Source organism: Aphelocoma coerulescens, chromosome 2 (assembly GCF_041296385.1).
Source record: "Aphelocoma coerulescens isolate FSJ_1873_10779 chromosome 2, UR_Acoe_1.0, whole genome shotgun sequence".
Lineage (NCBI taxonomy): Eukaryota > Metazoa > Chordata > Aves > Passeriformes > Corvidae > Aphelocoma > Aphelocoma coerulescens.
The window spans coordinates 9,514,658-9,531,325 of record NC_091015.1 but is presented as its reverse complement, the minus strand read 5'-3'; the positions used below and the strand labels follow the sequence as shown (position 1 = coordinate 9,531,325).

Below are 16,668 nucleotides of genomic sequence, written 5' to 3'. Positions count from 1 at the left end.
TCATGACCATTGCCCCCGTACGGTTCCATTGTTTCCCCGTACAGGTGTGTGGAACAAGAACGTTTACTCCCTTCCCAAGCCCAGCCATCTTTACGGGGGATGCCAGCGGAAGCGGGCAGGATCCCGGCCTCCGCCACGGCCGGTTCAGGGGCCGGAGGAGCCCCAGCGCTGCCCTGGCCAGGGGACAGCCGCTTCCTCGCGGTCCCGGCGGGGCGGGCAGGGCGGAGCGGGCGGCGGGGAGCGCTCCCCCCTCACGGCTGCCGGGCGGGCCGGGGCGGGGCCGGGGGCGGGCGGCGCTGGTCGCTGTCCTGGGTGTTGAATCTGCTGCGGCTGCCGGAGCCGGGGAGCGGCCGCGGGAGGCACAGGGCGGGCGGGCGGCATGGAGTGAGGGCTGGCGGCGGCGGGCAGGGGAGCGGGGCATGCGATGGGCCAGGCATGATGGGCGCGCTCGGCTCCGTCCTCCCGCTGCTGCTGCTGCTGCTGCCGCCGCCGCCGCTGCTGCCGCAGGTGCTCGCCGCCGCCCCGCGCATCCAGCCGCCGGGGGCCGCCGCCGAGGCGCGGATCGGTGAGTGGGGCGAGGGGCGGGGGGCGCGGGGCCGGCGGGGAGCGCTACCCGCGCTGCTGCCCTGGAGCTTCCCCGCAGGCAGCTTGGCAGGGCCCCGGCGGCCGCGCCCGCACGGCGGTCGCTGAGGGGCCCGTCCGCCCGTCCCTTTCCCCCGGCTCCGGAGAAGCGGCCCCGTCCGCCCGTTCCTCACCGGCGGCTCCGGAGCCCCGTCCTCTGGTCCCTCACCACTGGCTCCGGATAAGCGGCCCCGTCCGCCGGTGCCTGAGCACCGCCTCCCGCTGCCTGTCCCCGTCCCCCGGTCCTTCACGACCCGCTCCCGGCCCCTCACACCTCCTGCCCCCGCCGCTCCGCCCGCAGCCGCTGCCCCGGCGGCTGTCCCGTCTCGGGGGACACCTCTGCGGGGCCGCTCTCACCCGCTGTCCCTACCTGCTGAAAACTTCCGCCGGGGCTCACGAGGCCCCTAAAATCGGGGTGCGCCAGTGGCGAGTCCCTGAAAATGCTTCCAGCTTGCACATATTTAACCCTTCTCCCGGTTTGTTGGACTCAGCCACTGAACTGCCCTTATATTTGAAAGAGACAGGAAATCGCCGGGCCACAAACCCCCAGATGCAGCCTTTGGTGGAGTTCCCCCTCCAACTCGTTCTCCTCGAGGTGGAAGTCAGCACTGGCTCCGGGTTAAGGCTCTTTCAGAGCTGTCAGAAAATGCCCAGTGCTGCCCAGTGCGGACCATTAAATAGCCACTTTCTGTTGAGACATCCTCGACAGACCCCTTCTTCATTTAGAAGGTACCATCTATACTAAACATCCCCACCAGTGAAATGACCCACACTGGCATGAAGGGATCCTGAAAACAAACTCTGTGTGTTTCAAATCGATGCAATTCTCCTGTGACACTCTCCCTGGCAGTCCTTTCCTTGCACTGAGGCACTCAACACTGTATGCTCACCTGAATTGTCTATTAATATTAATATCTATTAATAGAGTCAGTCTCATTTCACTTACAGTATCTTCCCAAAGCTCACTTTAAGTCAAGAAGGTCATGACTAGGAGAATTTTGTATTTTTTCCCGTTTTAATACCTACGTAGGGTGGTTATGGAGATCACAGAGGGAAAACTAAACAAACTATCCCTAAGAAATCTTTTTCTAAAACAAAACAATTAAATTCCTTTAAGAAACAAAGGAAGCTTTCCAGAGCAGTATTGCTGCAGTTTGTACATTCTGTTTATTAAAAAGGAATTAAAATCAGCTGACCATGTTTTTAATGAGGCTTCAGTCAAGTGGCAATAAAAATGAGCTATTATGCTTGCTATAGTGAAGGTAGTGATGCAAGGTTTTAAGGAGAAATGGTTTGGACTGGATTTATCCATCCCTCCTCTCTCCTGGTTGCTATAGATATAGACTGTTTCTCCTAATCTGCTGAAGAGAAAGCTTGCATAAAAATACTGAAAGTAATAGCTGTAATTTCTACTCTTAATAATGCATTAGGCTGCACCGTGCTTTCAAAGTAGTCAGATTTTGATTCTTTCTCCCTAAACACAAACGGCAAATCAGTTTGGGTCACAGAATATTTTTTCAGGTTGTTGTAGCTGAAACACAAAAACAATGTGTGTGTTTGTTACTTCCCTGCAGCTTCCCTGTGCTGCTGCCTCGGCAAGGATCTCTGCCTGCCAGTTAAGGCTGTCCTTGTATAGAAGGGAGTGGGGGAAGAGCAGCCTTGATTTTACACGGTGAATCCACTGGTCTGGGAGGTATAATTTGGAGGCATTTCAATGCCAGCAAAACAAGCTGAGCCTCCCTAATTCTTGCTGGGATAGGGACCTCACTGATATCTCAGGGATCTCTGTGAAAGTTGGGAAAGGATTGATTGTGTTTGACAAGATGCAGGAAAATGTTTGCCTTGCTGGAAGTGAAACAGTTTTAGCTGTCTCTTCCATTAGAGTTCCTTTATTTCTTTTATTGACCAGTGTCTCAGATCTCATTAATCTTGAGTTCAAACTATTTATTATTGTAGATTCTGTTCAATTTTAGAGTATAATTTTTAGACACAATTAGGAGACATCACTGTAATTGTACGAAGTTTAGGGATTATTTGTGGTTATATATGGAAGATACTCATTTGGTTTCTTCTTGTGCACAGTCACATCTTTAATTGAAAATTGAAGACAGATCCATTGTAAGACCTCTGGAATGTGTGCTGAAAACTGCCTTAAAAGCAAAGTAATTATAGAAACAGATTTTTATTGGGCATTTTCTCCCTGTTATTTCAGAAATGCTTCCTAAAAGTTGTTTCAGAACTAGAAGTTCATGACCTTTACCATTTCATAGGATGGATTAATCCAATTTCATTCTTCTCTTCTTTTTTATGGTCAACTCTTGTCTGCACTTTCCAGTATAGTGAGCATCTTAGAAATTAGAAGATTTAAAGTTGGAGTTAACTAAGATACAAGATTTGTACTTCTGCTTCTTCTGCCCCGATAATTAATGAAGCTTTGTAGATTGTTCCTATGGGAAGGTGTTTTGATAACGTGCTATTACCAACAGAAGCACATATTCTTCCATTTCTTGATGTTTACCTTTCATCATTCATCATTCATCATTCTGTGATGATTTATAGTAACATTTAAAATGTGAACAAATAAGGAAAATACGGTCTTCTCCCTCTCTCTTTTTCTTGCTTAGGTCTAGGCCAGGAGAGAGATTCTTATCTTTTCCACAGAAAAAAACCCAACTGAGTACATAGCAGTATTCATTAGTCTTTAATGAAACACTGGGGCTGGGAGTTTAATATCCTAAAGAAATCTTTATTCATTTATAAAACATAGTTCATTTAAGATTATGGAACTTCTTTTAAAGTGTTTTATGAAGTAATCATCTGTGGAAAAATACGTCCTGATCCTGTTTTCTCAATTCCAAAGATTTGGGTTATTCCATTCTTGATGGTCATAACACTAAGCAGTACCTTCAGTAAAAACTGCAGCTCCAACTACTGAAATATGTTCATTGTGCAGCTTTTTAAGTAGACTAATTGATTCAGAAAGTTGCAGTGGTACTTTATTTTCATTTTAGGTAGCCTCGGTGAGATAGAGAACTCAGTAACAAAGTAAGCTGTGACCATTCTTAATCACGTTCTTTCATTAGTACTAAAACACTGGTATTTGATAGCAGAAGTTGTCCTCATATGTATCAGAAAAGAGTAATGCTTGCTGCAGTGCCTTCACATTGACCTCTAATGTGTAAAATGATGCTTATAACCTTCAGCATATACAATTTTGCAATATAATTTGATCTTTTGTGCTGTGTGCAATCCCATTTTTCAGTATGCATTTTCCTCTTAAATGAGTACATTGAAATGCTGTGGAAATTTCCGGAAACATTTGTTACGCACTCAACGTAAATTTGTTCCATTCAGTGTGTAAAAGTTCCTTCAGAGTTGGATTGAAGTAATCACAGGCAGAATTTTTGTCTGACAAATGAGTGTGAATTCAGTTTTTAACTTGTTAACAAAAAGAAAAGTCTCATTTCATCTTATAAATATGAAGCATACTCCTAAACTTTTAGCTGTGAGTTCCTGACACATACAGTGAGCAAAGACAGTATCTTACATTCCTCTAGGATTTAAATGTAATGGAGGATAGAAACTTTACTCAAAAAACTTTTAAAATGTTGCATGTTAATTTTAGTACTTTCACAAAGTACTGTGTGCATATTTAACCACTGAAAAAATATTTTAGAGGTGGGTTAGGAGTTTCAAGGGGTTAAAGTTGATCAGAATTAAGAAACTGCAAGAGCAGGGACTTCAGTTACTATTGGTGAAAAGCATTTCTCCAATGTTGATTCTTAAATTGCAACAGAGTGAAATAAAGAGAAGGACAGGTGAAAATATTATTTATTTAGTTTTCTTTGCATTTCATTCAGTGTTTTGAACACAATCCAAAGGAGGCAGTGACGGAGGGCTTTTGTCTGTGGGTGTTTCATGGGGAATAGCAAAGAAGTATGTCTTGGTTTAGTTCTTGTTGGATGGATGTTACCATAACAAAACTAACATAGCTGTTCTCAGCCATCATTAACTGCTTTGAAGATCCATGAGGACAGAAGTTTTGCTTCTTCCAGCAGTTGAGCTGAAGCTTGCTGAAGTCAATGTCAACCTTCCCACTGACTTCTGTAGCATTTGGATCAACATTCTGGTTGAGGCTTGTAGCAGACTGGCTGAGAAAGTAGGAGAATTAGTGTTACCATCCGTTCAGTAAAAAAAAAAAAGCCTGACTTTCCAGTTACATTAATTTGGAACTTCTCATAGGCACTCAGGTATTTTAATACTGTATTTATTTGATGTAATTATTGATGGTGGAGGAGTGTAATTTATGATATAATACTAGAAAATAAAAATAACAGCAAAATTATTTAATTAAGACAAGGCTGTGTGCTCAGAACATGAAGGATTCAGTGTAGGAAACTGGATTGTTCCCTTCATCAAAAATATTTTTGCATATCCTAGAAATGTTTCTTAAGTTATCGGTTACATTAAAAAGCAGCTCTAAGGTAGATTGATATCAAGGCAGGTCTGTCTGTCAGTTGCACTGAATTACAGGTAAGAACATGCATTCATATTTTTGGCATCATGCCAAAAATGTTCTACAGCATCTTTTTTACTCTAACTTGTTTTTGTTGAAAGTTTCAAGTGGACAGGAAGTGACTTATTTCTGTCAGTCAAAGGAAGCAATCACAGGGTGCTCTGGAGGTTGTTCATAGGATGGGATTTCTTTGTGTTCTTGTTTGTCTTACTGACTAAGCAAAAACAGAGAAGTTTTTGGTAAGATAAGCTTGTCTCTGCTTCCTACCTGAGCGTGCCCCAATACTTCTCTGTATTTGGTGAAATCTCTATTGTCTTCCTTCTTTGTTGTTGTTGTTGTTTTTTGTTACCAACAAATAATACCAGTTCCAGAAAGTTTACCACACCACACCACACCACACCACACCACACGACACCACACCACACCATCATTGTGCTGTGATGTCAGTCAGCCTGCTGAGAGGGAATTGCGTTCCTCCTAGTGGTTAGATCCTGGAACATTTGGGCAGTTCTGCTAAACCAGCCCAAGGCGGGTCATGTTGACACACTGCTGATAGACAGGCAGGGGCCTGTGTACTTTGTCACCGTGAACAACCGTGTGGGTTATAGGCAGCAGTGTGGTGAGACTGCCATGGAGAGGAAAGTGCAGCTGCAGTCCCTGGGGTGCTGAGCTCATTGAGAAGCAAGAGCTGAGGTCCCCGTGTCTGTCAGATTTCCACTGCCTGGAAAGAGGGCATAAGAACATGAATGCAGATGTAGGTGGTTACCATCATTCGTATGTATCCAATCCATAAGAAGACCCATGCAAGACAAAAGGCAGTGTATAATCCAGCTGCCTGAGAATGATACAAATTTTGGCCACTGACAGTGTAGCCTAAAATTTAGCTAAAATCTCTGCAGTTATTCATACAAAATCAGTGTATCTAATGTCTTGCTAAAACCTGTGTTGGTGTTTACAGGCAGATTTGGGAGGACATTCAGTAAATGGAGGAAAGATTGGTGTGGTTTTGGTCATAAATTTGGCAGAGGATGGAAGGTCTCCAAGAGGCAAAGTTCACTGCTAGCTTCCATCACTGGAGTGCTGAGCTGGATTAATATTTGGTTGGGCTCAGCGTGGTCCTTATTAATAAATCTTGGAAGGCAGTGAGTAATATTGGTGTTGGTCAAACAGTTTTATATTTGCAAATAAAGAGTAAGCAGGTGAAGGTGCAGATTAAGAAGCTCGTTTGGAGGGAAGCAAGCAGAAGAGAAGCCAAGGAATAGACAGAGGCATGTTGGAATGTGGATGTTTAAAATACAGAATGAGAAATTAAATCTTCAGAATTGGAGGTCAGAAATGGAGATTAGTGAGTTGTATATGATCTGTAAAAACGTAAATTTAAGATTAAATGGAGTTACTTTTTCTCTTGGAAGGGACAGTCAATTGCAGCAGCAAAACAGACGTTCAGTGGACCAGTCTGAGGCATGAGAAAATGAAGGAAGGTGACTAGAAGGATAAGAGATTTGCAAAATAGAACTATTAATTCATTCTTTCAGGCCAAAGCTGTGGTAAAAAAATGGAGTCAAGAAATGCATGTACGCTATGAGAAGCTGCCCTGGGAATAGAAAGGATTTATTTATCTTAATGTAAGGGTTGGGAATCATCTAACTAAATGTAATTAATTGAGCTAATCACTCTAGGCTCCTTTTAACCTATTTCTAGTTTATAAATTTCAATTAATTTTACCCAACTGTACATATCTAACACAGGTCAGATAAATGTCTCCCTGAGTGCAGCTATTGCTTTCCACTTAGGTATTATCTTAATACATTTCCCAGGCTAGGGCAAACATGGTAGGCACTGCACTTCAGCTCTTCAGAAATCAGATGCTCAGGTTAAACTTAGGGAGAGCTCAACACATTTGGAAAGTGATTCACCTGTCTTTCCCCACTGAGGTGAGACTAATGAAGTAGCTTAAACTAAAGTTACATTACTTGAGGATTACCTGCTACATTGCTTCAAAACCTTTTTGAGATATATAGCTCTTGCAAGTGAGCTGTTTAGGGAGGTTCTGTGAGTAGTCAAGCAGGTTGGTCACATAAGGGACTGAAGTGAGGCAGCTGATGGATATTTGTAATACTTGAAAGAAATTTCTCTGAGAAAATCAGCCTCTGGTAATTGCAAACAAATGAAGGTGATCTCCAAATGAGATGGAGGAGAAATGGGTGTAACAGAATGAGCAAGCAAAGGGAAAAAAGCAGGTCAATGTGCAGGAGGTCTGCAGGCAAGATAGAGAAAGAGGTAGGAGAGTGTGGTGTTGGAGAGCTGAAGGAAGGGGACCATGGAGACATGAGTTTTGGACAGTCAAGTGAAAGCATGAAGGGAATGGATGTGTAATGTGTACATACATTAATGAGCTTTCTTATGTGAGTTTTAGGGCCTTTATTTGTGAAGTGGTGGAAGAGCTCTATATCTATATATATCTCAACCATTCCACAGTGTCAATACATTATTGCTTTCCCAGTAAGAGTTTGCCATTCAGAACAGCTGTACTCATCCAACAATTAGGGAGAGCTTTTTTTCTGAAAAGATTAGAAGGACTTTGTAGATTTTATTCCTTTTGAGAAGGAATTTTTTGAGTAATTTTAGTAAATTACTTCATCTTACTGAGGTTTTTTTCCCCCTACAGTTTCTTTCAGCAAATGGTACTTAAACACTAAACATAGTTTGTTGATACACAGTCTCTCTGGACAGAGAGTTAGTGCTTACAATGCCTTCCTATTTTGCTTCAAAGTCAGACATTGATTAAACAAGCTGTTTTTACATGTAAAATGAGTAACTAGAAGTTTTATGGGAAGTACAGCTGGTTGTAGTGGGTGTAAGGTCTCTTCTTTCAGTCATACCTTATCAGCATGCAATGATGGTTACATAAGCTTGAAATCGCAGCCAGCAAGCACAAGGTAATGTGCAGAGATAGATGTGCCTCCCAAAATGTCACATACTTCCAGATGTCCTCATAGAAAACAATGCAGAGGGGACCAAACACAGACTACATATTGCAATAAACTTACAAAGTTCAACAAAACTCAGGAAATAACCCTATTACATGTTATAACAGTAACCCCCTCCTTTTTTCCTCCCTCTTGCCCAATTAATCTTTGATCTCTCAAGTGAACCCCAACATGTTCTACAAAGTACCTTATGAAAATCAGTCTTGGGTGCTGAATGAGGTGTTTTGAATTTCTGGTGCTACCTGTCTGTTGGTGCCCTAAAAGGGGTAAAGATATTATAACCTCTTCTCTTCTTAATATTCTGCTTTGTATCAAGAGCAGACATTGTCTTTTCTCTACAACTGTTTTAGCTGGTTAATAAAATTCAATTAAACTCAGAACAGTTGTTTCAGGCAACAGCTTTACTTCACCTGGAAGGTCATGCCTCATCCTCAGGCCTGAGGAAGAGTTTGTGTGTTAAGCAATTTGTCTGTGTTTTCTTCAACTACTACCGGCCTGCAGCTTTGCAGTGCAGAATGGCAATAACAAAATTTTATTGTATTCCTGACAGTGGCTGTTGATCCTGCTTTTGTAAAGGGTATTAGTTTGGATAAAATAAAAAAAAAATTGACCTAAACCACAGCCTTGCTCACAAGCAGTGAAACCAGTGCTGGTATTAGTGCTGGCGTCCATGACTTGGCAACAGGGAGCTGGGTTTGGGGGGTAAGAGTAGATTATTACACCATTTCTCTTAAGGTCTCAAAGGCATGAAATCTTGACTTGTGTCTGTATAAAAGATAGTCTCTTATTAGCCTGGCCTCTCTTACAGAGCAGATTTATAAGTCAGACATTACATTGTATTTGCTCTCTAGTGCTGAATTAAAAAAACATCAAAGATTATAGGCTTTGACTAATATGGATAAATCACTACCAAAGAATGTGAATGTCTATTCTATTTTTTTAAAGAATGTATACATTATTGTTTATTTCTCTTGGCAAAACGGTTTGCTATGATTTTAATTTGTAGTCTGGAATACTTTATATATAAAATATTTATGTTTCAGCTTTATTGGATATCTGATGTGATAGATGTTAACTATCAAGTATCTTCAGTGGGCTATTACTCACGAAATCTTCCTTCCTGTTCTAGATTTCAGCAAAGCTCAGTAGGCTCAGTATGGAATCAGTCAGTGCCTTACTCAAACTAGCAAAATCTTACACCAAGCCTTTTCTGTGGCCTGGTCACACCTCTCAGCCCAGTTTCTCAGCTAAACACTGGTTCATATATTTTCATGGCATTACCCTGTGGATTATGCAGCTCCTTCCATTTGTTGGAGATGGCTGTACTCACTGATGACTATCCCACTTCTTACTTTGATGTCCTAACGGAAGAAAAAAAGGAGGGGAAAAGGGAATTTGGGAATTAGTCGTCTGTTATGACTGTTTGGAGATAGATGGATATTAATGAAAACAAGATACGAAGGCAAATATCATCAAGCATTTGGGTAGGTGAATTCACCTTGGAGGTAGCAACGCAGTTGACAGACATAACTCCACCCCAAAAATTCTTCAGCACAGAGTATTCCTTAAATTTTGGTTTTTGCTTTGTCTATATTTAAGAAATGTGTGTTTGGCTGTGTTTGGTTTTTTTGCTCTTTTTTTTTACCGTTGAAATCTGGGGTCAGATTCTGCAAATTTGTCTCACATCAACTATAAAGTTGTTAAAATATTCTTGTTAGTACTACCTACCTGGAAATTTATTTTAGTTAACTAGGTCAGCTCATAATTAAAGTTTACCAACATATGTTAGGTGCAGGGGATGAATTCCAAGGACAAAAAGCAGCTATAAAAATTGCATATTCAGAATAAACGCAACAAGAATGAAAACTGAAATTTTGAAGGAAAAACCAAAGTTAACTGATGCTATCTGGTGAATTTCCATAGTAAGAACTGCAGAAAAAGAAAACAATCATAAGAACTGCAGAAAAATAAAACAATCACGTTCTTTGGGAGCAATCACTCACACTTTCAGACAATATAAAATTCATAATGCTGTAATCAAGTGGCATTTGAAAAACAGAATGGGAAGGTTGTTTTAGTACTATATGTGCTTGGTTTTATGCTGCCCAACAAAGATCTGCAGATGAGGGCGGGTTATTTTCTGTCCATTTGCTTTTGTTTCTCTGAGTAACACCTGCTCTAATGAGTTTGATATCTGAAAGTAAATAACTGAGCAGGGAGGAGGAAATGGACACAACACACAGGCTTGAGAATAAACAGCTGTTAAATGGCTGCTGTTTCAGAAAGTGGAACACACAGCTTTGATGGAGGATCTGATTCACCTCGAATGAAGGAACTGATCACACCCAGTTGTCAGAATTTCCTAATTGAAGAATTACTTGAGAGAATTCTAGAACAATACGTTATCCTCTTCAGATTATGGAACTATTTCCACAGTTTAGCTGGTAGGGAAGAGCTCTGAAAGGATCAGCTGCCCACTGATGGGGTGGCTACGCAGGTTGTAAAAGGAGCGTGGTTGTGCTTCTTTCTCTTGAAGTTAGGGAGGCCCATGCCGGAGACTAAATTAAATAGTAGTGCATTAAAGGGGGATGAGTGTCACCTAATTCTCTGCATGAAACTGCCAGAGCCCTGAATTTATGTGTATGTGTTTGGCCACCTAACACTCTTGTCATTCAGTATCTTTCTTTTTGTCCATCTGGAATAATACCAGCTTGCTTTCAGATGGAAGTTCATCCCTGCACAAGGAGACTCTGCTATCAAGAGAGGAATATAAAAAACAAGCTTTAATGAGCAGCTTCACCAGTTTTCCTGAATTTTTTTCTGTGTTTCATGTAAATTAGAGGGGTTGCAGGTTCAGTTCCTTTTGATGTCACTGGTATTAGTCCAGGGTTCCCGGATTTTAGGTGATTTAAGACACCACATATGTAAACAGGACTTGCTGATTTTATAAAATATGTTTAGCTCTATTTAAGACAAAGCATTACCAAATAAATATTTGACCATTTTTTTCTAGTCAGTTTTCCATTGTGTCTGTTGCAGTCTGGAAGATAGACTTGGCTCAGGAGCTCCCATGTTTTCCTTCTATTTGACAAAGATACTCTGCTTAATTCTTCTGAATGTGGGGAATTCTTCTTGCCAAAGGAGGGGCTTTGGTGGTTTGATGGTGTTCCATTTTACAACCCTGATCCCATAGAATGGGATGTGAGTATTACCTTATTTGGGAATGTCACTCTGGAAAACAGAGGGGAGTGTTCTGCCAGCCACACCTAAGTCACTCCTCAAGCTTAGACAATGTTCATGTCCAAATGAAAAGCAAGTACTCTATGCAGAGTTCAGTAAAAAAACTATTAAACAAAGAAATATGTGCAGAGAAAGATCACATAGCATTCCATAACCTGTAATCTTTACCAGACTGTCAGAGTAAAGTAATTATCAGAATGCTTAATTACATTCCCTAGAGACCGATTATTTTTGGTCAAGTCACATCCTCCAAAATGCATACTGACTTTACATGAAGAACCTACCTTTCTTGTGAGGTTTCTGTTGAGAGAGGGCTCATTCATACCTGGGATTTCTACCCACCTTCCAGCTCTTCCACTCCTCTCAGTTGTGCTAACAGAACTCTGACCAGCTTCTTCATTGCCATGAAACCTTTGGAAAGCCCATCCCAATTGTAATGATGTCAGCTAAATACCAGTTTGAGAAAAAAAACAAACAAAAAAAAGAACCCCTGAACCATCTACAGACTGCCAATACAATGCTTCCTGAATACCTGTTATTAAGCTGGGAGTCAGAGTGCTCTAGTATCTGTTACGTTGGAGTCAGTATGCAACAGCTTTTTCCTAGTCTTTGTAAGTAAAAGTTGAACTGGCAGCTCTGTTGGAAATAGATTAATTTCAGTAGTTTCTTACTGCTTCTTCGTTCCACAGTATTTTACATTCTATTTATTCATAATTTATTTTTAGTCACATTTCATTTGTGAATAATGTATGTCAGGTATTATGATGGTATTTTTTTCACTTCATAAATCAAAGGAGAGCTATTTTTGTAATAGTTTATTACCTGAAAGCTGTGATTAAATCTGTCTGTTTAATTTTGGTTCTGATTGCCAATGCAAAGAGTTAAGCATGTGCCCAACTATGAGTAAATGCTGTTGTCACTTAGTAAATGTGAGTGTTCACCACTTATGCTTTCAGCATGGAAAAATATGGGTCACAGCAGTTTTGATTATTCTTTGAATTTTTGTAGATTCTGGGCCTTTATTTCACTCATTTCTTTGGTAATTGAGCACTTTGATGACATCAAATTTTTTCACACTAGAAAAGCCTGTAATTCAGACTTCATAGTGCTGTCATGTTTAAGGTTACTCAAAGAATTCATTTCACTTCCAAGTAAGATAACTAGAACAGGGTTTCTAAAATGAGACTAGATAGAAATTCCTAAAATTGCCTTGAATCTGCTGTTAGGAGTGCCTTGTGCAATAAAAGTACTTTGTGTATTTCTCTTACTTTTTAAAAATTGATATGGCACAAATGTAGATGAGCTAGAAGGTTTGGTTCTCATTCGCCAGTGAGTAGGTGTCTGCTGACATCTGGGAAGGACCGTAAAACCTACATTTGGGAAGATGCAGATGAACTGAATATTTCCCTGAAACCAGATTGGTGCCAAAAATCCACTAACCAATGCTTTACAACTGTGTGAAAACTGAAAGAGGTTATTCTTCCTTTTCCAAAGATGATCCTCAGTCGGCATTTTGCCAACACTTCCCCAGAAGAATGACTTGAGCTCTGGACCTTACCTTACAGACCAGTGAGATAATTGTATAGTTACAGGAAAAATAAATACAAATTCCTGTCAGAATCCCCAGGTGCCTCATGAATGAATTTTGTATTCACTGTGCAATTTCTCAGTTCATATATTATCTATGTGTAGTTATTCTCCATATGTGACAAATTGGAAATAGCTTTTTATTCTTGGTTTCATCTCAGGAGGTGAAAACTTATTTCTGCAAATATATCTTTTTGCAAATGTAAGCTTTTTTTTTTTTTTTTTTTAAATGAAGATGATAAGTTGCTCTAGGATAAAAAAATTACTAGGGAATTTTCCTTAGAGACCATTGAGAATTCTCTCCTCAGAAGAGAGACTACTGGGTGGCTAAGGGCAAAGAAAGTAGGACAGACCACAGCAAGTGAGAAGTCATTATGGAAATAGGTAAAAACTTTAGTTCACCTTTTCTGTTCCATCCTTACCCATGCTGAATATGAACTGGATTCCTCTGAAGAGCTTGGATGTGCTTTTTAACTTGACCTAGAACTCTCTTAAGACAGTGTTTAAATTTAAAGGGCTTGTTAGGAAGATGCTCCTGTAGCAACAGAAAAGTAGTATTTTTCAAATTTCACAAAAAGCTTTAGTGTCCTTCTTGACTGAATCTTCCAGATTTCACAGTATGAATTTTTTTCAGAGTCACATATGGTATTTGTTAGATGAATTACTGAAAAATAGTCAAGTGGTGAAGTGGTGCAAACACAAAAAGGATGATTTCAGACAGTGATTTTTTTTAATAATCTTACCTACAGTAATATTTTGCCATTCCACTAGATGAGGCTTTAAAATATTAATAGAGTGATTATTCCATTTTTCCATGGATCTGCTGGGACACTCTGTGGTGGATCAGCTCTCCAGGCTGGTGTGGGGCCTGGTAGATCTGAGGATATTCCACAGTGAGGGATGGCTGGCATATGGGAAGGTCACACCAACATGAGTGTTATGGTCTTTTGCCTCATTCTCACCTTCTTTGCTTCAGCAAATGCTACTGGTTTCTGTTAGAGAATGATTTTGGTTTAATCTGATATAGCTCTTTGTATGGTTTGCTCCTTTTGACAAGAGCAAACTGAGTAAGCACAAATAGCAGCCCTGAATAATGCTTGGGTTCCCCTACAGACTGATGGGGCCAGGAGACTGCAGTGCTGAGGGCATTCTGAAGAATGACAGAACAATTCTTATGTGGACAAAGATTCTAGGTACATGTATTCAGAAACTTTCCTTAGAAGAAAAACAAAAATACATATTCGCAGTAATCACAAATCAAAAATTATGCTAGTATTTGCTCGTTAGGCCCTGAATAAGTAATATTTCATAAGAAACAAAATTCTATGGATTTTTGCTAGTGAACTGCTAGTGCAGTGCTAAGTGTGGGCAGAAAATATGGTAGTTAAATGAGTTTTCTGTAACTGTGTTCCGGCCAGAAGTCTCCATATTAGAGTGCTCCCACTGGGTTCCCATAGTCATGGAAAGTGTGTAACTAACTTTGGTGGGAGAAAAAAAATCCATGTATTTGCATTGTACTTTGGATTTCAGTCCAGATGAAAAAGTGTGAATGGAGAAATGTTACATCAAGGCAGAACACACACAGTATTATGGTCTGCTGAGCTGGATCATTCTACCTAGCTAAGCCAGGCCACCCCTGCATCATTCTGCATTTTCTTTCAGACTGTGTGGCAGTTCTGTATGGCAGCGTGTGAGAGCTGGTGAAAAAATGCTTTGGAGTAAGCAAGTGCAAGTGGGATTTCAGTGTGGCCTTCAGTTAATTTCTGTGCTCTAGGTGATGGGAAAGAACAGAACTAGGATTTGTTTTACTTCTTGGGTGTGAAATAATACAAGTGCACCTTTGTGCATGACATCTGTGTTAGAGGGAAGATGAAACTGCAAGCACACTGAATTTTAAGAGAAAATAGCTCAATAGTGCACTCAGAAAACAGGTAATTGAGTGAAGTAGAAAGAGGTACAGTAAGTGTGCTGATTTATCATGATCTTATATCAAATTGGTGGATATTATAACCACAGCTGAACCCATTTTTTTCATTGCCTTGGTTTACTTTCACAAATGAATAGTCTTAAATAAGTGTGGAGACAAACAAACCAAGGATGATAATGTTAATGAGAAAGGCCATTCAGATTCAAGGAGATCTGTTACTATTTTGTAACCCTGAAGTGACAGACTTTAAAGAAGCATAACTTTTGAAGACTTCTTTAAAGGAGGAAGGTGAAAGATTTTAAAAAAAAAATTAAACTGCATTGCTCCTTTTAATAGTACTTCTAGTTATTTGATAATGCAGTTTAAAACAGAACAGTTCCTTGAATCTTCAAGCTATCAGAACAGGTTTGTCCTAAAACAAGTCTATAGGAATGTGATTATCACTTTCTTTAAAATTAAAAGAATGAAATAAACGTTTAACTGTTCACCAAAAATTACTATAGTGACAGAAAATGGCAGTTGTTCCTCTAATCTCTGGCTGTTGTATATAGCAATGGTGTAATAGCAATGATTGTGAGTTTTTGCTTGAAGAGCAAGAGATCTCAAATTGCTCCCAAGTGCAGTATGGCTATTAGATACCATGGAGCTGCTATATTTAACTTCTTGAGCCACTGGTTTTCTGTGATCATTAGATTAAAACTCTTAAGTGTAGTACAGATGCTCAAGTTATGTTTTACAGGACCCAACAGAACAAGGAAATACATTATGTTTTGGGATGTTTTTGTCTGTATAGTTTTTTTGCTTTCAGTCCTTAATTGCAGCAGAAAGTGTTCCTTGAAGAGGTTTTAATTTTAGCTGTACAACATTTGGAATTTTTTCTTTATGGGAGCTTATCATATTTCAACATTTGTTTTTGCTCCAGGACAGAAAAAAAAAAAAAAAAGATGTATTAATTGACAAAACCATTTTAAAATATTTTTGCAGAAGGTAAAATACTGAAATATTTAGAAATTTGGATTTTTTTATGTTACCGCTGAACTTTTTCAGCCTGAACTGCAAAGTTTATCAGCCTGAGGGCAGAGTGAAGGATTTTCCAGTCCTCATCCTAGAAGTTATATCCTCAGATCTCATGTGTCCATGACGGGCAGGAGGGCCCAATCTTGTCCCTGGGCCAGACTTCCTTGTTCACCTGATGCAGGAGGCCACGCTCTGGAAGGGGCACTTGAAACATCCGAAGTCAAAGTCACAAAATCAGAATAGAATCACAGAATGCTTTGGGTTGGAAAGGATCTTTTAAAGGTCCCCTGGTCCAATCCCCCTGCAATGAGCAGGGATATCTTCAACCAGATCAGGTTGCTCAGAGTCCCATCCAACTTCTTTATTTTATCTGAAGTCCCACTGTTCATATCTGGCTCAGATGCATTGAAGTGTTAAATTTACCTCATATTAAATATTTTGCTTTGTAGCGGCTTCAGTTTGAAACTGGGCAGAAACACCAATTTAGTGTAGTGGTTTGGTCCAAAAATACTCATTACTTATTTACCTTCTGTGAGATAAGAATTAGGAGAAAGCAAAGCAGGCACAAAACTTAAAAGAATATAAAGAAGTTTATTGACAGACCTAAAAGGCAGGAAAAAAAATCAGACTACACCTTCAGAACACTTCTCCTCCCCTCACCTTTCTCCCTTCTCCCACTGACAATGTAAAAAGACAACCCTTGAGATTTTTCAGTCTGTTTACCACTTCCATAATAGCCTTGTTCAGTTCACTTAGGGAGAGGAGTCTCT

The 16,668-nt window shown here is 40.3% G+C and overlaps 1 protein-coding gene across 2 annotated transcripts in view; it reads left to right on the top strand.

Annotated features, from left to right (window-relative positions):
* Positions 1-359: 359 nt before the first annotated feature.
* PTPRN2 (protein tyrosine phosphatase receptor type N2) overlaps positions 360-16,668 on the top strand; it is a 658,488-nt gene continuing 642,179 nt past the window's right edge. For both annotated transcript variants that reach the window (XM_069006416.1, XM_069006415.1), the window contains exon 1: positions 360-565. In XM_069006416.1, the coding sequence (XP_068862517.1) occupies positions 436-565 (130 nt within the window). In that variant the 5' untranslated portion in view covers positions 360-435. The remainder of the gene's footprint in view (positions 566-16,668) is intronic.